The following is a 23,590-nucleotide window of genomic DNA, read 5'->3' as shown; positions in this document are numbered from 1 at the left end:
AACCTCAATGAACCCAAAAATACCTTAAAATAAGTATATTCTCACTAATAACAAGTGCAATTTTCTTCTTAGAAAAAAAAGACACCTTTTTGCTTAGTATGTTGAAAAATATTTTTAAATTAAGTAAATGCTAGTGCCATTATCTTGACATAATAATATGCGCTCGACATCATGATTTTTTTTTTCATACTTGAAGTAAGAAACGATTACTTTGAAAAAGTAGTTTTATACTTGTGAGTGTTGATGACACAGCTTTGCATCAGTTGATATTCTAGTTTCAAGCATGTTTTACTCAATATAGGTCATAAAATTTTTGCAACAAACTGTAATATCTTACTGAGAACATTTAGGACCAAATCCCTTAAAACAAGTAAAACACTCTAACATGAAATCTGCTTAGTGAGAAGAATTATCTTATCAGAGAGAAAATAAGCAAACATAACCCTTATTTGAGATATTTAATCCTACTTAGATTTCAGTTTTTGCAGTGTAATGTTTTGTTGATGTTATGTTGATCCATAGTACAGTAAATAGTTGGTCATTTACCAATATTACTCATAATTAGATTTGGACCTTTTTGTCTAATTGCCTTGTTTTTGTGTTATATGATTTGTTTTTGAATAAAAAAGTTCCATGTTAAACATACAAATAAATCCATATAAATGAAAAATATGTGATAACATTTGACATAACATATGATGCAGTGGCGACCTTGGGAAAGACATAGATGAGCACTATGTCCAACTAAGCACTAAACTCCAACTACCTCAGTAGTAGTGGCGGGCCGTGCGTTTCCCACCTAGGCCTTCAGTGATATAGGACTTCAATAATTATCTCTCAAAATACCATCATTTAAAGTAAAGTACCCATGGTTGTCATACACACACTAGGTGTGGCAACATTATTCTCTGCATTTGACCCATCACCCTTGTCCACCCCCTGGGAGGTGAGGGGAGCAGTGAGCAGCAGCGGTGGCCGCGCCCGGGAATCATTTTTGGTGATTTAATCCCCAATTCCAATCCTTGATGCTGAGTGTCAAGCAGGGAGGTAATGGGTCCCATTTTTATAGTCTTTGGTATGACTCAGTCACCACATGACCATTACTGGAGAAATACTATACTGTGAATGTGTGTGTGAATGGGTGAATGTGAAAATACTGTCAAAGCGCTTTGAGTACCTTGAAGGTAGAAAAGCGCTATACAAGTATAACCCATTTATCATTATTTAACACATTTACGCACTACTGGCCATTGAAGCACCTCAACAGTGTACAAAACGGGTTATTTTCTGGCGCATTTAAAAATCAATTAAAATGCATCAGCAATTACAACATATCTTATGTGGTACTGTCAAAATTAAAACGGCAAAAAACATATTCAAAGTGAAAAAATAAATTATTTGAAGTCACTATTTGACGCCGCATAAGACAGTACCCCTCGTCGTCGGCTGATTCGAGTGAAAATGGCAAGCATTTCCCCATTTGATCGCCAGAACAGCAGAGCTATATCCTCCAGGGTTGGCCGACATCATCTCACAAGATAAACTTTCTCTTTAAATATCCTTCTTGAAAATGGCCTTGCACCTATATTGAAGCGTTTAATGGGTTAATAATGGTCTTTGGTTGAAAGTGTCCAGAAAAGATTTCAATCCGTCCGATAATTCCCATTTTTAATAATCTTGTAAATTCTGGACTCGCACATGAACGAAGGGCATACTTAGTCAACAGCCATACATGTCACATTAAGGGTGACCGTATGAACAACGCCAACACTGTCATAAACATGTGCCATATAGTGAAACCACACTAAACTTTAATGACAAAGACATTTCGGGAGAATATTTGCACCGCAACACAACATAAACACAATAGAACAAATTCCCAGAATTCCCTGCAGCACCAACTCTTCCGGGACGCTACAATATATCTGCCACCTAATCAACGTTTTGTTCTTCTTGCCGCTTCCTGCTAAATTGAAACTTGTGAATGGATACTCACTTTGGAGTGACAAGTGAGTATCCAATCACAGTCTCGTTAACATTTGGCTACTTGGATAGGCTACTGTCAACAACTTGTGATCTGTTTGGCTACTGCAACTGTCTCTCAACTCTGTGTTCTCAAATGCATTTGCTAATGGTCTCGATGAGTATCCAATCACAGGACGCGTAAATGTCACCTTCAACGTGAGGCCATCTAGAAGGCCTTACTGACAACAACTCGTGATCTGATTGGCTATCGCAATTATCTATCAACTGTATGTGTCCGTTCACTTACAGTGCACGGACGCCCGCATTGTTGATTCTGAAGGCCCCGGGCAGATTTGGTACAGCATGGCAACATAAGCTAGCTGAATTCTGATTGGATACAAACTAAAACAAAAAACAACAGCATTGGAAGGAGCATAATATGACATGAAGAGAATATGAATACTTTTAGATATTATGGGAAAGTAAATAAAAAAATAATTGTATCTTTAATTATGATCACGATTTCGGGTTATGATAGGCCAGCAGAGAAGGCCTTGCTGGCCCTGACGGCACACCACTGGGTCCCAATCAACGCTACACCACATTTTTTTGTCTTTAAATATTTACATTACAGGGGACGGCGTGGCGAAGTTGGTAGAGTGGCCGTGCCAGCAATCGGAGGGTTGCTGGTTACTGGGGTTCAATCCCCACCTTCTACCATCCTAGTCACGTCCGTTGTGTCCTTGGGCAAGACACTTCACCCTTGCTCCTGATGGGTGCTGGTTAGCGCCTTGCATGGCAGCTCCCTCCATCAGTGTGTGAATGTGTGTGTGAATGTGGAAATACTGTCAAAGCGCTTTGAGTACCTTGAAGGTAGAAAAGCGCTATACAAGTATAACCCATTTATCATGTATTTATCATTAATTGTATACATATGTAGGTAATATGTTCATTTAAGCCACAACAAAAATCTGAGGAGCCACTTGGGAGCTGTGAGACTTTGTTAAAAGTATCTCCAACTACAATCATCATTCAAATGCTTTTTATTAGTGTTACAAAATGCTCATGTCTAACTAGTTTGACCAAATGGCAGCAAAATATCAAGAGAAAGACAACAATCTTAAGTATTTGGTATATGTACTAATGGGCTAATGGTGTGTAATTGTAAGGTGTATTCTTCATTGAAAATGAGTATCATTCAGCGGTAACTTGATCATTGCTGTGCGTCTCCACTTGGTATATTGTCTGGTATCCATCATCCCAGGCGTATAGCTGTTTGTCTCTGGGATGGTAGTGGATGCTGCTGTGGCTTGTGTAGCGCTTTGGGAAGAACATCACCGGACTCTCAGCACTGCCAGTAGATTAGCACAGCATAGGGAAAATTAAACATTTTGTTGGGAAGTTGCTCAATAAGTGTATTGCTCAGACAGTAGCATGTGAGGAGTGATGCAAGGTACAGTTATTTAAAAATCGACATTTTTAAATGTGTGTGTGCAGGATGTTGTAATATTTGTATGTCGAGACCGACCTGTGGGTGGTGTCGTGGATGTCATAGAGACACTGTACGGTGGAGCGTCCGCCATAATGTGTGTTGAAGACCACATAGAGAGTTCCACATATTATGAAAGCTCCTTCAGCATCATGACTTTTGCACTGTGTATCCCAGATGTACTCTACTGCCAAGTTTCCTGTGATTAAGAGACATAAAACTGTTATGCATCATTTGTTTGTGTGTATGTCTGCCAACATAAGACAAGGTACAGCATTTAGCACTCAGCTGTGTGTTTATTTGATTTGTATGCAGGGAGAGAGCTAAAAACATTGTCCATTGATTGGTAGGGATGATGCTCGAACCCGGTTTTCCCGGTTGTTCGATAAGAAAAGAACCGAGTCCTCTGACTCAAATCCCTTTTTGAGAACCGGTACCCGTTATCGAGACCACTATAGTAAAGAAAAAGAGTTGGTTCTTTATTCGAATCTCTGGGAACTAATCCAGTCCAGACAAGAAATGCCCCGTAGGACATCACAAGAAATGACGTCACGTAGCTCAGTCATTAGTCACGGTGAGGTGCAGCGTGCTGCGGTTCGTTCTCCCGGGACGCAAAACTGACGGCTCCGGACGAAAGCGTGCAGGTAGGAGATGATTTATTTCTCATAAATCATACACATTACAACAGACAGGAACGAAACAAAAAGGAAAGCGTGCCGTTCGCACTAGAAGCTAAAGCAAAAACTTACTTAGCACAGGAATACTAGAAGCTAAGGTAACTTTAGCACAGGAATCATGAGCTCGAAAACCAGAATGCCAACGTAACTGTTGCAAATGCAATCAAGCCACGTCGAGTGACCGGAAAAGGCAGGCTTAATGCTGATGAGCAACAGGTGCGCGTACAAGGCAGGTGAAAATCATAAGTAACCATGGTGACTAAAACAAACCCCCGAAGTGCACAAAACAACTAAGGAAGTCCAAAACTAACAGAACATAACTAAACTAAACATGATCCGACCACGATCATGACATCATTAGGCATCACTAGTGCTTTCTTTATTTCTTTAGTTTATTTGGAACATGAACACACTTACAGTATAATGCATCACAGTTTCATATCATTTCACTTTACAGGAGTAGGAAGAAGTAAAGCTTATTTAATCCTACCCTCTTTCCCACTTCATAGCGTTTACAAATATATACATTATTTACTGACCTTTTTATAATAAAATATCTGTGAATTAGTATATACAACAGTTTTGTAATATGTAATTAATTAATTCAGTCATTATTAATATACTGAGATGAAAAATGTTTTATTTTCAATAAGGTTGAAAGTATTTCTCATAATTCTTCTTCTTTGTACTTTGTAAGCACTATTCATTTGAACAACCTCTTAAACTGGATCATATCAGTACAATGTTTAACTTCTTTACTTAATCCGTTCCATCATTTAATTCCACATCATTTTAGCTGTTTGCAATTTTACCAAATCATCGATCTTTAATATTTTTGACTCAATAAATAAAGTGTTTGTATGTTCTCTGTATCCAACATTATGTATCAGTCTAATTGATCTTTTTTGTAACACGGTTAGCGAATGTAGCGCACATTTGTAGTTATTTCCCCACATTTCTACACAATAACTCAGATATGGTAATACTATAGTAGCGAGCAGTAGAGAATGTGAAGTGATTTGTTAAACCAAATATTGTGTGTTTTTTTTCCATATACAACAACCTATCTGGACTCGATAAGAGAATCAATAAGGAATCGGATCGATAAGAGGATTCAATAATAGGCTCAAACTCGATAATTTCTTATCAAACATCATCCCTATTGATTGGTCAGAACTTGTATTTGTAATGCTCATGCAACTAACGGCATCTGTCTTTGGTAAAGCTGTTACTTGTGTAATTGGACACACTCTGCAATTAAATACAACACTACTATTTGAAGACGTACAGTAGTCTACCTTTGTCAAGCTTAGTTAGAACCAAGTTTCCACCGTATTCAGGGTCAGCGTGGATGACCCAAAGACCGAGTTCATCCACAGCCATGTCCAAGTAGGTGTTGGAGTTCAAGCTGTAGACTGGAAGACGACCTGCTCCTGGAAGAATAGTGCTGTCGACCACTGAAGCATTCGATAGGTCTACCTAAACGTGAATTAGAGAAATTGTGAGTTTTGAAAACTTGAGAACCCCTGTATCTGGACATGGACCATGGAATATTTTGAATATATACAGTTTTGCTTTTTATTTTCTTTAAATTCACTATATACTGTAAATTCCTTAGACTAAAAGTAAGAACACACATAATGTACTTTATTGTTTTTGTTTGAGAGGCCAGTTTGACATATTAGACTTGTGTTCTATCCTTCCCATGCTACGTCAAGACTGCTTGCAAACTACTCTTTTGATGTTTTTCAGTCTTTCATGTTCATGTTGACGATTACTGCAATAATAAAAGGTAATTTACTGTATGTCCAATATGAGGAACAAACTACAGGACTTAAGGCATCGAAGATAGAAATATTTTTGCTACACACTGTCAGTTTAACTTTAAGAAACCACCAAGCAACTCAGCCTCTCTAGCTGCATCATCCTAGCTCTAGAAATGGACCCAAACCATCAATTAACTTCTCCAATAAAGAGGATGAAGACTTCCCTATTGGGGATCACTCTTGCTCTTGACTGACCTGCAAATGCATTTACAAGAGTGAGACCAACCCTGTAACATTTACCTCTGACCAATTTTAATTAATTGTGTTAAATATTCCAGTGGACTTGACCTTTGACTGTTCAACAAAATATATTCTAACAGGTAGCCATTGCCAAGATTTGATTCATACCTTGGTTTTAAGGTTACGTTTTGATTACATTTTGGTACAAGAAGGAAACAAAGTGCAGAACATTAAACTGCTTAGCGTTTTACCAACAGCTTTAATCATTTTGTCTAAATTAATCGTAAAAAAAACTGACGATGGATCATCCAGGTCATTGTATTCTCAGAGCATTCAATCGATCGTAGATCTTAGCCAAATACTATACATCAAGCTCGGATGTGACATAATTCCTGGAAGTTACAAACAGATTGGTTGAAACTTGACCAGAGCAATGTGATGCCAAGGGACATGCACCTTATGATATGACCTTTGACCTGAGCTATCCTCCTGGTATGTAACAAAAATATGATTCACTGTCAAAACACTTCTTGTATGTAACCTATTCTGGCTCGCATGAATGCTTTTTGTCTGCATTTCTGTATGACGCATACGGCACATGCATATAATATCTTCAGCAATAATATGTGCTCAAAAATACTATTTGGTTTTAACAAAATTCAGCTGTATAAGCTAACTTTTCACGTTTCTTTTGGCACGTTGAATTTATTGGGTACAGCTAATACTGGATAGCAGAGAACCTAACTGTCTGTATGCCTTGCAGTGACCTGTAGTCCAGGGCCAAGAGCTGCATGGTTACATAATCACCTTAAAATCTACAATAAGTCAGCAATCAGAAATTCCACATGTTGCCAAGCGATTAATTTCTTCTGCACAACAAAACGACATACTAACCATATTAAGCTGTAAATACTTTACACACTTTCAGGATCTGGTTCAGCGTGTCAGCTCTGTGGTAGTAAAGAAATCCATTGTAGACCATATGACCTGTGCCTTGCCATGGAGATGGGAGTTGGATCACTTTAGCCGGGGGTGTGGGGGTATTTTCCAAGAAGCTTTGTAGAGATTCATACTCCAACAGAGTGTCATTACGAATTCCACTCAGCACGTATACCTGAAATAAGTTAAGGGTCTGATTAGACGAAAGCAGAGCTGTTCAACCTACTACTGCCCGCGAGTGTCATTAGATGGCAGGAAACTGCGGTCAGGGTAGGCAGAATTTAACTTAAAAAAATAATTCATTGAATAAATATTATTTGTTCACGTTTATGGAGTGCAAGATTTTATTTTGGAAGCCCTCCTAAAGTGAATGACATAATTTTACATTCTGGTTGAGTTCACACATCTGCAGTGAATACTCACATGCAGTGCCGGCCCAAGCCTCCATGGGGCCCTAAACAAAATTTGATTTTGGGGCCCTCTATTTCTGCCAATAATATTGATTGTTGATCATTCACACACCTACTATAAACTCATTGCGGCTCTGGCAGTGTTGTTTACATTATCCTATTGTCAGCCTGGCATATCTTTACAAATGACATGTCATTTATAAAGATATGGGGGTGGCCCAGTTAAGAACATAAATAATACCAATGAATGAACAAATGATGTCCAGAGTGCCACACATATGGTTCCTAATCTTAAAATGTAGAAAACATTCAGCTACAAGAGTGGCCTGGGGTTGAACAGTCCAAGTGATAAAGCTTTGTATTTACAGTAAAAGTTTCATCTTGTCTCATCAGTCTTGTACATATTAGTCTTTAATTACTAGTTTATATTTTTAGTTAATTGTTCATATTTAATGTTTACTTTGTACAAAGATAGCGCAGTCTACTGAAGTTAAATTCCATGTGTGTTAAACATAACTGGACAATAAAGCTGATTCTGATTCACTTTTTTATTTTTGGTAACAAAAACCTGAAACAGCAATGTGCAAAAATAATTCGTAGTGCAAGAAAAACAGAAAAGGGCAACAATAAAATCACTTAAATATATATAAAAAGGAACAAATTCAATTGTACAAAAAACAACATAATTAAATTAAATATCAAGCAAATACTTAAATAATATTAATGAACAGAGTTACTAGAAACAAGGTAACATAACGGTTTATAAACAAATATAAAGGTACTACATATTAAAACTATGTAAATGTACATAACGATGTGCAAAAAATAAACTACCTTAAATTAAGGTCCTTAATTCACACATTTGACCATCACATCACAGTTTTGTTCCTCTGTTCTTCACCACCCACACCACTCCACCCACTCCTTAAAACCTGTGCTTCCTGGCTTTTCTGGAGGCAAAGTCATTTATGACATCACTGTAAGAAATCTGATGGCCGACTTTGTTATCAATACTAATCACTGCCATGTACGAGTCTGACTCAGACACGTACATGCAAAAAATAAAAAATAATACTTTTTTGTTAATTGCTTTTGGGGGCCCCCTGGTGGCCGCGGGGCCCTGAGCAAGCGCTTAGTACGCTTATGCCTTGGGCCGGCTCTGCTCACATGATCTCGTCCCAGGAGAGACCCTTTTTTTGTGTGTTTTTTGCAACAGCTTATTTTGCCCCCTGGTTTTTATGACCCGTCCTATCGTGCCTCTGATTGGCCTGCGCGTAATGCTTTGCCCTAACCCTAGCCAATCGTGACTCACCATGCATGAACCAATAAATCATCATGGATTTTCTCTGTATTTCTTTGTTTTTTTACACCCCTTAACCCTCTGTAGCATGTAGTTTTGATGAATGCTATATGCTTCACGGGTCTAAAAAAATAATCTACAGGAATCGCTTCTTGTTCAAAAAGGAGTGACGCTATCACCACGCTACTGGGAAATGTAGTTAAGCTACTTAGCTTTGCTACTTATGGCACGTTACTGCCCATCACTGCATTTAGCCAACCTCACTGGGTAGCTGGGCGGGGGCGGGCCCACCCGGGCCCACCCACCCGACCAGGTATGTAAATTATTCTGCTACATGACAAACTAGGCCCTTGCTCAATTGAACCCACTTTTTTAAAAAGTCTGTAACATATTCCTCGAAGTAGATGGGTTTTTGTGGGGCCCTGACACGACGGGGCCCAGGCTACACAAGGTCATCCTGGGTCAGGTGGACCAGGTGGCTCAGGCACCTATGCATTACAGCAAACCCAGTCATCATCTGTGTGGTGCAGGTCTACTGAGTCAGCCTGATCTGAAGTGGACGTTAACAGTGCAGCTCACGGCCGAGTATCAGGAGGACTGGAGAACTGCCTGATGTTGCCCTGTAATGCAATAGCGTGCCAAGGAGAATGGAAGTCCACCTGCCAGGTGCGCTCTGATGCCATTCTTGAGGTTGAACCTCTCCACACCGCCGTTGGCCTGAGGATTGTATAAGACGGTCCTAATGGGCTTTATTCCTCGCTCCTATAAAAAGATAGCAAAGCTAACCAAGATGAATTTGGGCCCATTGTCAGTGGTGATGACATCAGGCACACCCCTACAGGAGAACAAGGAAGTCTGTGACCACACTGGTGTTGACTGCATGCTGCATTTCAGGCTACTTAGAATGGAGGTCAATGACTACGTTTACACTGCAGGCCAAAGTGGACCAAATCGGATTTTTTTGAAAATCGGATTTTTTTCCAGCTGTCTTTATCAGACTCATGTGTAAACACACAATTCTTTTTTGAGTGCACTTGTTGTTGATTTTTCTTATTTCTTCGCTGCGTTGGGGTTCTACTCAGGCAAAGCCGGTCGTGACAAATTTACTGGCCAACATGGACCCCGCAAAAAAGGATCGCCTCTAATCTGTGCTCACTGGCATTGGACAGACTCTCGATAACCACGACCAGCTGCTGCGTGATTTGACTGTCGCTTTCCAGACGCTGTCTGCCAATGTCAGCACCCTCAGCCAGCGTGTCGATGGTTCTTCAGCTTGTTTCTTATTCTTCTGACCAGGATTTGCATATTTATAAGGGGTATCGAGGGGTATTGCTTGTACATACCGTATATATCAGTGTGGGAATGTGTGTGTGAATGGGTGAATGTGGAAATAGTGTACAACCCATTTACCATTTACCATTTATACATATATATATTAGGGCTGTCAAAGTTAACGTGTAAACTATACATTTAAATAACGGCACCTATTTTTTTTAACGGCCGATTGACGCACACATATCGTGGGGTAACTTGGCTGCAGTCCACTTGTTACTGATGACCCACAAGCGAGCAGAAATGGACAAAGAAAATGGCACATTTATCATGTTCAAAGCCATGGCAAGGACTATTTTTTGCAGAGGCGACATCGCTGCAGTAAACGCCTGATGCGCGTGTCGTTCAGAGGTGGGTGGTGGTTCACTTCTGTGTTTATATTAAAGTTAAGGTGCAGTGATAACATAACATTTAGATTGTTACTGTGACTGCTTTAGTAGGTAGATGACATAAAATTTAACAGAAATGAAAGACAGTCGGCAGGAAGTCGAAAGGGAACTTTTTTTTGTTGTAAACAGTCGATCCGACATCAAAACACGTCAAGACACTTTCTCAAACCAATCACACAATTTTCCGTCTTCAAAATACATTACCGCTACACTGTACATCCAGTTTAACTACATAAAAAAATGTAATGTCTTACATTGCGATCATGTTTTGTCAGAGATGTTTTGTAATGTTATTCTGTGATATTTGCACCAAAAGAAATGCTACTACATCAGTTTAGGAGAAATTCACTGCCGATCTGCTCAATCGTTAAAATGTAATGTTTAGACAATTATTAATATCACTCATCTATAGTTAGCTAAAAATAAAGAAGTACACTCAATGCCCGTGTACAGTGCATGAAAATATGTGTGAATGGGTATGCTCATTTGAAGAAACAAACTAGTTTTATTTTGTATTGTGTATAAATACAGTCAGTGTGCACAATAATTGGCGTCTTGGCCACTGTCCGTGTAAGTACAGCAACCGGTGTTATAACACTAACTCATAAACAATACAGTATGTCTCGCATAGCTGTCTTTCTTTGTACATGACAAATTTGGTCTTTTGGGTTGTCAAGTTGTGCAATTAATAGCTGAACAGAACATCAGCTGAACATCGATTAAAGTGAACTGTGCAGGTATTTGGATTGGCGGGTAAACTCGGCTAAGCTCGCGACATCATGTAGTAGTTAATTTTCGGACATGAGGTAAAGTAAGCAGTCTTGCTCCTGCTCTACCATCTTTAACAGAAATTCAGTAGAACATGAGTCATTTCAGAGTATTAGCTTTGGCCTACTTACTGTTGCGTACATGTCCCAATGGTTAGTTTGCAGATGGTGCTTCAAGTTGGTTGTATGTTTTCCTAATTAAATCGAGCCATAGGTTTAGAAGTTGTTTTAAAGTCTAACACGGCAAAGGTTTATTATTCTCTTCTGTTTCTTCTTGGTGTAGAAGACATATTGTACTGATGCTTTGTATTGATTCTTGCTTTTCCGGGAAGAAACCCAAACACTGGGACTTACAAAAACAGTAGTTCTGATTGGATACCCTTTGTGCTTTTCCACCCGCCCCTCTCCCACATGCAACTGTTATTGGATATTTTGTCCCACCCACTTAAAGACGAAATTCAATATGTTTGAATGTCGTCAACATTTTCGTCTTGTTTTAACTCGTTGACTAAATTGTCAATCAATTTCATCATTGTTTTATTCACAACATGCTTTTGATAATGTTTTCATTCATTATCGTCCTAATTTCTTCAAGGGAAAATAGGTTGTTGACAATACTGAAGGCGAAAATTTTTAGTCAACAAAATTAACCCTGCGTTGGAGTTTGTTTTGAAGTGCGCAGAATACACCTCTCTAACTATGTAACTCAGAGGTGTCAAACCTGTTTGCGGGCCTTTAAGGGTCCGCAAAGAGTTTTAATCTGGCCCGCGGCCCGCAAAATGAGTTTACTAACTTTAAAAATGAGCTGCAATTTTTTATTGAAATAAACTGCTGTTCTAAATGTGTCTACTGGATGTCGCAATAGTAATTCAAGTGTAACCCACGTCACACATGACACTGTTTAAAGATGGCGTGTCAGCTGACTTTAAGCGTCCTCTGGATTGGCTGCTGCTACTCGCGTCTGGTATCCGCTCCTTGAGGGGGGGGGCTAGGGCTGGGAACTGTTCAGGTGGGGTGGTTCAGCATCGTCATGCCATGCCACAGCCTCCAGCACGGCCGCCACCACCAGTCTTTCGGCCTGCCATGCCACAGCCTCCAGCACGGCCACCACCACCAGTCTTTCGGCCTGCTAAGCCGCAACCTCCGGTTCGGCGACCACCACCGGTCTTTCGGCCTGCCAAGCCGCAACCCCCAGCTAGGCCACCTCCACCTGCTCCACGCCCTGCTCCAAGGCGATCAACGTGCCTAGCTCCACCACGCCAAGCGCCGCCAGTCGCAGCTCCACGCCAAGCGCCGCCGGTCGCAGCTCCACGCCAAGCGCCGCCGGTCGCAGCGCCACGCCACCGAGCGCCGCCAGTCGCAGCGCCATGCCGCCAAGCGCCGCCAGTCGCAGCGCCACGCCGCCAAGTGCTGCCAAGTGCCGCCAGTCGCAGCGCCACGCCGCCAAGTGCTGCCAAGTGCCGCCAGTCGCAGCGCCACGCCGCCAAGTGCCGCCAATCGCAGCGCCACACCGCCAAGACCAAGACCCCCCCAAGCCAAGACCAAGACCCCCCACGCCAACACCAAGACCCGCCACGCCAAGACCAAGACCCGCCCCGCCAAGACCAAGACCTGCCACACCAAGACCAAGACCCCCCAAACCAAGACCAAGACCCCCAAGCCAAGACCAAGACCCGCCTTGCCAGGACGCGCCACGCCAAGCTTCACCGCCTGCCACGATGACGACACATCCACCTCCTAGTCAGCCACGAAGGTGGCCATTCCCAGGTCGTCCACCTCGTCTGGTACAGCGGCGCTCTACGCGTCGCCGGCACCTAACTCTGCCCCGGTGGGTTCGGGGACACGTGGTCTGGTGACCCACCGCCATGTCCCCCTCCCGCCCTCCCGTGACTCTTGATCCTGCTTTGTTTTTTTGTTTGTTTTTTGGACATCTGGGATCTGTCCTTAAGGGAGGGGCTCTGTCATGTCTGTTGATCATGTTTTTGTTTTGGCCATGTGTTGTTTGTTTGTTGGACTCTTTTTAGTTCCTGGTTGCACTTCCTGGTTTGTTTGTTTCCATAGCAACTCATTAGTTTTCACCTGTCCTGTCACGCACCTGTTTCACGTTTTGAGTCACGCACTTGCTTTCACTGATCATGTCACTATTTAAATCTGTCTGTTTCTGTTGTTCGTCCTGGCGACATCACATTCACACTCCTGCCACTCTGTTCACCCTAATGCTTATGATCCATGCTGCTCTTTTTTATGCCCCTCTTCTCATGCCAAGTAAGTTTTTGTTTAATAGTTTTTGTGCCCTTGTGCAAGTCTTTTGTTTTGTCATAGTCAAGTTTTTACCTCCGCTGTGAGCGCTTTTTGTTTGTACTTTTTTTGAGTTTGAATTAAAATTTATTTAAATTCACGTCTCGCACGCACCAATTTTCCGTTGCCTTCTGGGAGAACAAACCACGCCAAGGACCCAAACTTGACACAACCATGTTTAAATTGGTTAAATTTGTAGTTATATATTTTGATTTCGGCTATGGTGTCATTTTGATAATTGTTTTGTTTATATTATAAGTGTAAAATTTGAATAATGATACATGAATGTGTCGTGGCAGTTGTGGATGTCACCAATGCGGCAGTTTTTAATGGGGAACTGCCAACATGAGAATCCTAAACAATAAGTGCATAAAGTTTAATGGCTTTGTAAAAACACTGAGACTAAGTCTAAGTTATTTGTGTTCTTCATGGGTTTTTTGAAACAGCCAAGAGGATTATTTGTAATGTGCACATTTTCAGAATGTACTTGTTCTATTTTTGGCCAACGTAAGACAAAGGAAACAAAATCCAAAGTTGTTCTTATTTTTAAGTTATTTTGCCATGATTTTACCAGTCCGGCCCGCGTGGGAATACATTTCTTTCATGCAGCCCTTGAGCTAAAATGAGTTTGACACCCCTGATCGAACTAATCGCGGCCTGTGCAATGTGCGCCACCTTCCAGCGGTCAAAACAAAACAAACTGTGATTAATATTCATTCATTTATGACATCTACTGTATGACCGAGTGCACTGACTGAATGCATGCTTTGTTATGTTTTCATACATGCAGGAGACATGTACCACTTGTTATGGGCATTTTAGAAGCAGTTGTGCAGTGCATCTACATTGGAACCACTATTGTTTTATTTATTTTTTACTCGCCGAAGGTGTGCTCATTGAAGAGAGGCTGTACTTACTCCGGCTCAAGACACATAAAATGCGTACTTAAAGAAGTTTTTTTCATGTAAGAAATATTTTAATATATATTCTAAATGAAATAAACGAATGTTATGAAAAAAAATATTAAATGACACCAAAACAAATACATTTAATTTGTTTCAATAAATCCTTAAATCGTCTGGCAGCTAAAAGAATATAAAATGATGATGATGATGAATAGCCAAATGTCTATTTTTTTCTTTTTTCTTCTCACAGTCCAAAGTGTTGACACACACACGTAGGACTGAGGATTCACATGCAAAATAGTGATGAGACTGATGAGTGCTGATAAATCACATAGCGCGTGTTAAGTAATTATATTTGCATCTTCTCCTCCCAGGATTGTGGACGTTTTGATAATCAGCATTTTTTTTGTCATATTAATGAAGACAGATGAAAAATGGATTGCACGCCTTATTTTGCTCACTTAACAAGACACAATCCACTTTGCGCTTTTTTAGTAGATCAGCTTTGCGTGTGCTATCAGGTTTGCACGTTTTAGTACACGCAAACCTTTCGTAAATCAGGCCCTTAGTTGCAAAACACACTGAGTCAGTAGGAATTGAGGTGGTGTAAGAGAGCTAACAGGCGCTTGATGCTACCACACCATCTTTTTTTTAATAAAAAAAGCTACTGTTTTTTAAGTGTTTATGTGTTAATCATATGCTTTGATATTTGACCTATTATGAACACACTGGACTTGATGAGCAACAACAACAGTGTGACGGATACAAAAATGAGAACAACAACTTTTTGACGATTCTTTCTGTACATGTTCACACTGACCTTGTTTGATCCGTCTGAAGGGTCCTTGAACCAGGAACCAGAAGTGTCTCCCATCTTCTTCACAATTTTGAGAGACTTGATTTGACTCAAGGCTGCGTTACAATCTATAAATGATACAGTCAACAATGACTAAATTGCACTACGCTGTGTATTTGTACTGCATATGTGTATTTTTATTTTCTACTGTATTTTTCTTTGTCTTTGTTTTCTACCATGAATTGATTTACATGGACCCCGATTTAAACAAGTTGAAAAACTTATTCGGGTGTTACCATTTAGTGGTCAATTGTACGGAATATGTACTGTACTGTGCAATCTACTAATAAAAGTTTCAATCAAGTTTCAATCAATCAATTCTTTTAAATGATATTCCACTAGATAGCAATGTTCTTCATACCATTTTCCACTTTGATTTTAGCTTTCTTTTTGAGCTGGTCCAGTTCTGCAGCTTTTATCTGTTGTTGAAGCAGTGCCTCCTCCATCTCAATGTCAGACAGGGCAGGCATCTTGTTTTCCAGATATTCTAGCTCTCGCTCCATTCGGTCTACACGTACAGACATGCTCTCCAGCTGATTCTTCACCTCTGATCTGAAGTGTAAAATACCACAATTATGGTCAATCTGGATACAGGTACTATATACTGTTTTACACCATTAAAAAAAAAGATACTTAGTGCACACTTTGAGTTTGCATAGGTAATTTTATCATTGGATCAAAGGCTGAACAGCAAAGATCTAAATGCATAAAGAAAGGACTTTCATGACATAAATCAAATATTCCAATCCAAAAAGTTGGGTTGAAAGTAGTGTTGTCCCGATACCAATATTTTGGTACCAGTTTTCAAATTATTTTGATACCTTTTGGTACTTTTCTAAATAAAAGGGACCACAAAAAATGGCATTACTAGCTTTATTTTAACAAAAAGTCTTACGGTACATTAAACACATGTTTCTTATTGCAAGTTTGTCCTCAAATAAAACAGTGAACATACTAGACAACTTGTCTTTTATTAGTAAGTAAGCAAACAAATGCTCCTAATTTAGCTGCTGACATATGCAGTAACATATTGTGTCATTTTCCATTCTATTATTTTGTCAAAATTAAGGACAAGTGGTAGAAAATGAATTATTAATCTACTTGTTCATTTACTGTTATCTGCTTACTTTCTCTTTTAACATGTTTTGTCTACACTTCTGTTAAAATGTAATATTCCCTTATTCTTCTGTTGTTTGATACTTTACATTAGTTTTGGATTATGCCACAAATCTAGGTATCAATCTGATACCAAGTCGTTACAGGATCATACATTGGTCATATTCAAAGTCCTCATGTGTCCAGGGACATATTTCCTGAGTTTATAAACATAAAAACGAAAGAAGATGTTGTGATGCCAAAAAATATTGACGTAATCATAGTAGTATCGACTAAATACGCTACTGTACTTGGTATCATTACAGTGGATGTCAGGTGTAGATCCACCAATGGCGTTTGTTTACATTTTGACGCTGGTGAGCTACGGTGTGTAGTGAAGCATGTTTAGCTATTCCTCGTCCTGCAGGGATGATACTTGTAAGAAACTCACTTTATTTGTCGCCATGGAGGCGAGGATTAGTGATTTAGAAGTATATAAAACACTGCCGACTGGGGCTTGATGTTAGCCGCTAGCCATGACTTAAAGCACCTCTTCCGGTGGGCGTTTCAGTGTTATAACTTCACCTTTATCGTTAGTTTTTAAGCCAAAATGCGTCCGTTCTCCCTTTTCTGTCTACACACCGTGTCTGCTTGTAAGTACTCTGTGATTGTGCGCTGCCGAACATGCTTGTCTGCTCGTAAACCAGCAATGGCACGACGTAACGGGGGTGGACCGGTACTTTTCAGAGGAGGTATAGTACCGAATATGATTCATTAGTATTGCGGTACTATACTAATACCGGTATAACGTACAACCCTAGTTGAAAGCGTAAGTTATTTTAATAATCTGCAATATTTACCATCACAGATTTTATGAAACGCTTCTAAAATATACATTTATAGAGAGTTATTTTCACACACACAGTGGGAAAGCGCACGTTTAATGCATGTTGACATACATGCACTTCTAAACACAGGTCAATATCTTTGGTCCCTGTATCGCAACAGAGTAAATTTTGAATGAATGAATTAACACTTGACCAAATGAATTGTACAAGAAGAGCAAACCACAACAGTTCCTTTTCACCAGACCAAACGATGCAGGTGTGAACACAACATACCTCATAGCATTGAGGGCGGACAGATGGCCTCTCATTCCTGAGGACAGATCATAGGTCTTCTGGGTTATGCTCACTGTGTTTTGCTCACATTGGTTTAGACGCTCCTGACGGAAATAATATAGAAGAAAACATATTACGAATGCAGAATTTTCTCTTTTCATACTCAAAAGACTAAATCACTTAAAGTGCTTATTATGTTTCTTCTTCTTGCAAAAGGAAAACACATCTGTGTATGTGCACAGGGATCATTAACTTACACAGTGTAACCTTTTTCTGGCTGAGTTTTAGTAGCTCATGTAATCTAACGACCCACTCACGATGGATTCTATTCTTTCATTAGAAATCACTATTTAATACAGCTATAATTTCACTATTAAAATGTCTGTTACCACACTGACACATACAATACACACATGACTGACCAAAACGTAGTGTTCTTTACTGAAGTTTTGGGCCACTTTAGGTTTGTTCTTTCAATCACTTTTTTTTAAAGTAGTAAATAGGACAGATACGGATAGCCAGTTTACTCCAAACATTTGACATAAATGTTCACTGTTCATGGTCAAAAGAAGAATCCAATTACATTTTGTTAAGACGATTCTGATAGAGGAACTTAACGTATATTTCGGACTATAAGGCGCTCTTAAAATCCTTTAATTTTCTCAAACATCGACAGTGCGCCTTATAACCCGGGGCGCCTAATGTACGGCATCATTTTGGTTGTGCTTCACCGACCTCAAAGCAATTTAATTTGGTACATGGTGTAATGATAAATGTGACCAGTAGATGGCAGTCATACATAAGAGATACGTGTAGACTGCAATATGATGGCAGAAAACAACATCAAAACTTTAAATGTTCCATTGAGAATATAGAACATTACACACGGCGCTCAAAAATCTGTCAAAATGCTTTTAGTACGACTTCGGTAAGCTATGAAGCCGCACTGCTTGATGGATTGGCGGCGCATTAAACATACGAGTATTATTATGGTGTGTGTATAAGGACCGCAAAATGGCACCTATTAGCAGACATACTACCTGGCGTTTTGTTTCGCAATATTATGCAAAACCAACTTTTCTTACCTTCTAGTACCTGCTGATGTGTATTTGGGATCTGCATCAGTCCTGAAAATGTGCGCGCTTCCGCCACTGTAGTCTGTGCCGTAGTCAAAAGCTTCTTCTTTTTCTCTACCTTCTAATGTGGCATTTATCTTCTGCTGTTGCCATTTCTAATATAAAGGAGCATTACGTTTTTACTTATATCTGTCAGTAGACCAGCTATTAAAGCGCTACAAACTGTAGTGGGTTTACATAATTCACCCAAGGAACTTTAGTTTTTCGAGGGTTCCGGTCGGACGATTTTTCACGGGACACATTTCCGGCGTTGATGTTGCATTATTGAGCCACGGATGAGGAGATGCTGCTCCGTTATTGATTTAAGTAAAGTCTGAATGCCATTAAAACAGTTAGCTCCATCTCTTGACACTTCCTCCACTCCCGTCCTTGCACGCTACACCGCTACAACAAAGATGACAGGGAGAAAGCGCTGTCGAAGGTGAGCCACGTAGGTAAGACCGCCCACAAAACGGCGCATCCTGAAGAAACGCTCAGAAAGCTACTTAAAAATAGTCTGTAAAACAATCTATGCAACATTTTGACCAGAGAACCTCCATTACATGTTATGTAGACCACAAGATAGTGTTTTACATTTAGAAAAAAATCATAACATGACCTCTTTAATACGCCTTATAATCCGGTGTGCCTTTTGTACGAAAATAGACCTGAATAGACCCACGCATCGGCAGTGCGCCTTTTAATCCGGTGCGCCCTATGGTCCCAAAAGTACGGTACTACACTACTGTTCAAAAGTTTGGGGTCAGATTGAAATGTCCTTATTTTTGTAGGAAAAGCACTGTACTTTTCAATGAAGATAACTTTAAACTAGTCTTAACTTTAAAGAAATACACTCTATACATTGCTAATGTGGTAAATGACAATGTCTGGTTTTTGGTGCAATATCTACATAGGTGTATAGAGGCCCATTTCCAGCAACTATCACTCCAGTGTTCTAATGGTACAATGTGTTTGCTCGTTGGCTCAGAAGGCTAATTGATGATTAGAAAACCCTTGTGCAATCATGTTCGCACATCTGAAAACAGTTTAGCTTGTTACAGAAGCTACAAAACTGACCTTCCTTTGAGCAGATTGAGTTTCTGGAGCATCACATTTGTGGGGTCAATTAAACGCTCAAAATGGCCAGAAAAAGAGAACTTTCATCTGAAACTCGACATTCTATTCTTGTTCTTAGAAATGAAGGCTAGTCCACAAAATTGTTTGGGTGACCCCAAACTTTTGAACGGTAGTGTATATTTTCACTGAAGGGTCACCTCCAATAAAATGTAATGTACTATAATTTTTGCATTTTTTGAAACATCCCGCCATGTGGTGTCATCAGACTTTTGCACAGTACTGCACATACTGTAATCTACGGTCACACCAGAAGATATTTATACATTTAGAGAAGGAATTGACCATGTTCTAAAACCAAAGTACAGTATTGGCTCTGTGATGGAGCTTTTAATTCAAAACACTTGTATCTCAAATCAGTGTCGCCTTCACCCTCTTCTGTCTTCTTTCCCATGGTTGAAAAACAACGTTATCTCCATCTCTAGTATTGGTAGTAAGTAAGACCAGATGTTTTGGGCAAATCTTATGAAGTTCACTCACTGTGACATGCTATGCCAACTAATGTAACTCACATTTTTGCTTGTAACATGAAGCTTATCAATTAGCCGAGAGACAGCTCTTATCTCAGAACACTCTTAAATTGGGGCACTCTTAAGCTCGGGGTACCACTATTGAAGTATCACGTTTTAAGTTAATGTAGGGTAATACAAGAAATTATTAAACTGTGTCAAGTTTATTCTATTCTGTGTTATATGTGTTTTATGTTGCACGATTGCGCCAAGTAAAATTCCTAGTTTGTGAACCCGTTCTCAAACAATGGCAATAAAAACTATTCTGATTCTGATTCTGTTGGCTGACCATAATCTGAAATCCCAAAAAGAGGACACATATATGCACGCCAAGGCCGGGACTATGTGAAAATTTGCCAATGATACTCGAACTTGCTTTATAAATAATATATTTATTTAGATAAAGCATTTTTTTCTCCTCTGTTGACAGCAGTGTTGGTGCTAGGAATTTTCAAAATGGGGTCCCATAATATATTTCTGGGGTCCCGCTTTTTTGTAAGCGTTTTGAAAACAAATGATAAACGTATGCATTTTCCGGTTATATCTCACATGCTATATTGTGTTTTGGAAAAAGGTTGTCATAAACGTTTCTTAATTCATTAAAAAAAAAAGAAAAAAAAAGAAAACAAATGTGTATGCATATGTAAATGTATTCAGTTATAAACATTCATTCACTTTCTTCTTTCCTTCATGGATCTAAACTTTACCACTGCTGGTAGTTTTTTCTATGTTTTTATTTAATAAGTTGTAGGTGTATTTATTTCAGTATAAAAGTGTAAAAAGTGTTTTGCTTCGGTCATGACATGATGATAATGGTGTGCCAGGGCATACATACATTTTATATTTAGCGCTTAAATCTCTGGAGTCTACATCAACTTCAGATCTATCCCTCATTTCAAAATGTTTTATTTTTTTTAATGTAGTTTTTTTGTTTGTTTGTTTTCCACCCTTTTTGGTCAAACAAAACCATGTTTTTAATGGCAAACACACAAAATATGCAAAATCTTCCACCAAAAATATTTTTCAAAGTGGAATATTTGACGTGAAGTAATCGGAGCCTTGGATAGGTCAACAATTCATAACAACATTGATTTTGATTCAATATTATGTTTTGAGCAATGACAGTTTGAAAGAAAAAGAAACAGCTTTGTTTTATTAGTCAACATTGCAACTTTTTCTAAATTACATTTCACCTTTAAGCTTTTTTATTTCCTTTTTTGTTATGTTTTTGTTTATTTTAATAGTATTTTTAGAATGTGCCGTGGGCCTTTAAAACATTAGCTGTGGGCAGCAAATGGCCTCCGGGGCACACTTTTGACACCCCTGCTATAGATAATAAAAAATTTAATCTGATAAATCTATCGATTAAAAGCAGAGCCTGGCGACGCATGCGCGTTTATCATAACTCCCTCGCTCTCTCTGTCTCTGCCCCTCCCTCACGAATGCTTCTGCATGCGCACACTTTCACAATTTGTTTTGTTTTTAACCCCTTCTTAACCCTGAGCGTACATTGAAATTACACGCAACTCTAACTCAAAATGCCGGACATTTGAGGCATTTAAGAAACTCCGCACGGACAGCCCCGCAAAAGAGGACGTATGGTCAGTCTAGATTCTGATTCTATAGGAAAATAAAGTTTGTCCGCCACATTCTCCTGTACTTACCTCCATCTGAGTCAACCTCCTCTCCAGGTACTGGATGAGAAAGGCATCCTGGGGGAAACCCTGGCTCTTGACAGTTAAACACAAACACAGCAAAAGAACAAGAACAAGAAACTCTCTGCCTGACATTGTTTGCTCTCCCGAAGCCAATAAACCGAAGCTGAATGTAATACAGTCACTGCCTACTTCTCTTGCGAAATACACTTCATAGAAAGCCTCCCCTGCAAACAAGACACAAGAAAACAAACTCGCTCTGAGTCAGAAGCAATGTACTTGCTGTGTTCTTTTCTCTTTGCTTGGATTAAAAAAGGCTCTGCTCCAACTTGTAGCTCCAGAACATTCTGCTTGTTTTGCTATCGGTCTTTCACCCAGAGGCCAGTGGGTTTTTTTGTTCTCACTTCCACTCTCTCCTCCTCCAATCCTCCAATCTGTCTTTAGTTCTGATGCTCTCACTCCTTTTTTCATTGCATTTTTTTTTTTTTTACTCGTGAGGTATGAGGAATAAAAACAAGAAACTGGGCGGTGCCCCTTAAAGCAAAAAAAAACAGGAAATAGCAAGAAATGTTAATGATTGCTCTGTTTTGATTGTATTTTCTTTCCCCAGTGACACATCCTCAGCTCTCACACAAAGCAGCTGCACAGCAACTGGATCAAAATGGAAGGTTGTTCAATAGGTTCCCTTTTTGTTCTCGTCAACACCATATACCTCATTCTCCAATAACTAAAAGTTGTTTCTTACCACATCCACCCTTCTTCTGTTATAACCACAAACATTGAATGACTCTTGTTTCATGCTTCTGGCTAGTGAGTCCACCATTGTCCCTGCTGACCCTTGTCTTGATGGCTAACATATGAACAAGAGAGGGCATTCCAAGCCATTGGGCCCTCCCTTTCAATTGCTTTTTAATTTGATGTCCATTCATTCACTGATTTTCTACTGCTTATCAATCCATCCAGGAATTTGCAACGTCGGGATCGCACCAATTTATGCAAAATCAACTAATCCTCGCAAATCATGCGCTGCCTTTCAACTTTGTCCAATGTCCGCAATTTCCCCGCACATTTTGGACAGTCGAATTTGTCTCTGAGTGACGCTCAAATGCTCACGTCATCTGTCTAATCAAAACTTATGTTTTAGCGTTAATATTAAATAATAAACTTGGTTAATATTCAGGTCACAAAATGTAAATGGAGTACCGTTGGCAGTTTGTGGATGTTTTTTTCGTGAGCCTTATGGGCGCAATCGGCCCAATGACATCATGACTCCTATTATTTCCATTACTAGCTGACTTTTACTAGCATTTTTTTTACACATTAAAATGCATACAAATATTGATATAAATATATATATATGTGTGTGTGTGTGTGTGTGTATATATATATATATATATATATATATATATATATATATATATATATATATATATATATATATATATATATATATATATATATATACAGTATACTGTATATACACATCTTCAATATATATATAATAATAATAATAATAATAATACCTGGGATTCATATAGCGCTTTTTCTAAGTACCCAAAGTCGCTTTACATGTTTAAAAACCCGTCATTCATTCACACCTGGTGGTGGTAAGCTACTTTCGTAGCCAC

General features: G+C 39.4%; 1 protein-coding gene across 2 annotated transcripts; it reads right to left on the bottom strand.

Moving 5' to 3' along the window:
* Positions 1–2,895: 2,895 nt before the first annotated feature.
* olfml1 (olfactomedin-like 1) lies at positions 2,896–22,412 on the bottom strand. Of its 2 annotated transcripts, none has more exons than XM_062036041.1 (8): positions 21,972–22,412; positions 17,550–17,653; positions 15,695–15,885; positions 15,298–15,401; positions 7,060–7,251; positions 5,433–5,610; positions 3,494–3,653; positions 2,896–3,316 (listed from the first exon to the last, which is right to left on the bottom strand). In XM_062036041.1, exons 1-8 carry the CDS (start codon positions 22,095–22,097, stop codon positions 3,160–3,162), a joined length of 1,212 nt encoding a protein of 403 aa, XP_061892025.1. In that variant the 5' UTR covers positions 22,098–22,412; the 3' UTR covers positions 2,896–3,159. The 2 variants fall into 2 exon arrangements, with proteins under 2 accessions (XP_061892025.1, XP_061892024.1); XM_062036040.1 differs by having other exon boundaries at positions 2,899–3,316; positions 5,430–5,610.
* Positions 22,413–23,590: the final 1,178 nt, after the last annotated feature.

This window comes from Entelurus aequoreus, linkage group LG24 (assembly GCF_033978785.1).
Source record: "Entelurus aequoreus isolate RoL-2023_Sb linkage group LG24, RoL_Eaeq_v1.1, whole genome shotgun sequence".
Lineage (NCBI taxonomy): Eukaryota > Metazoa > Chordata > Actinopteri > Syngnathiformes > Syngnathidae > Entelurus > Entelurus aequoreus.
Note: the sequence above shows the minus strand (reverse complement) of the source record. Positions and strands in the feature narration are given on the sequence as shown.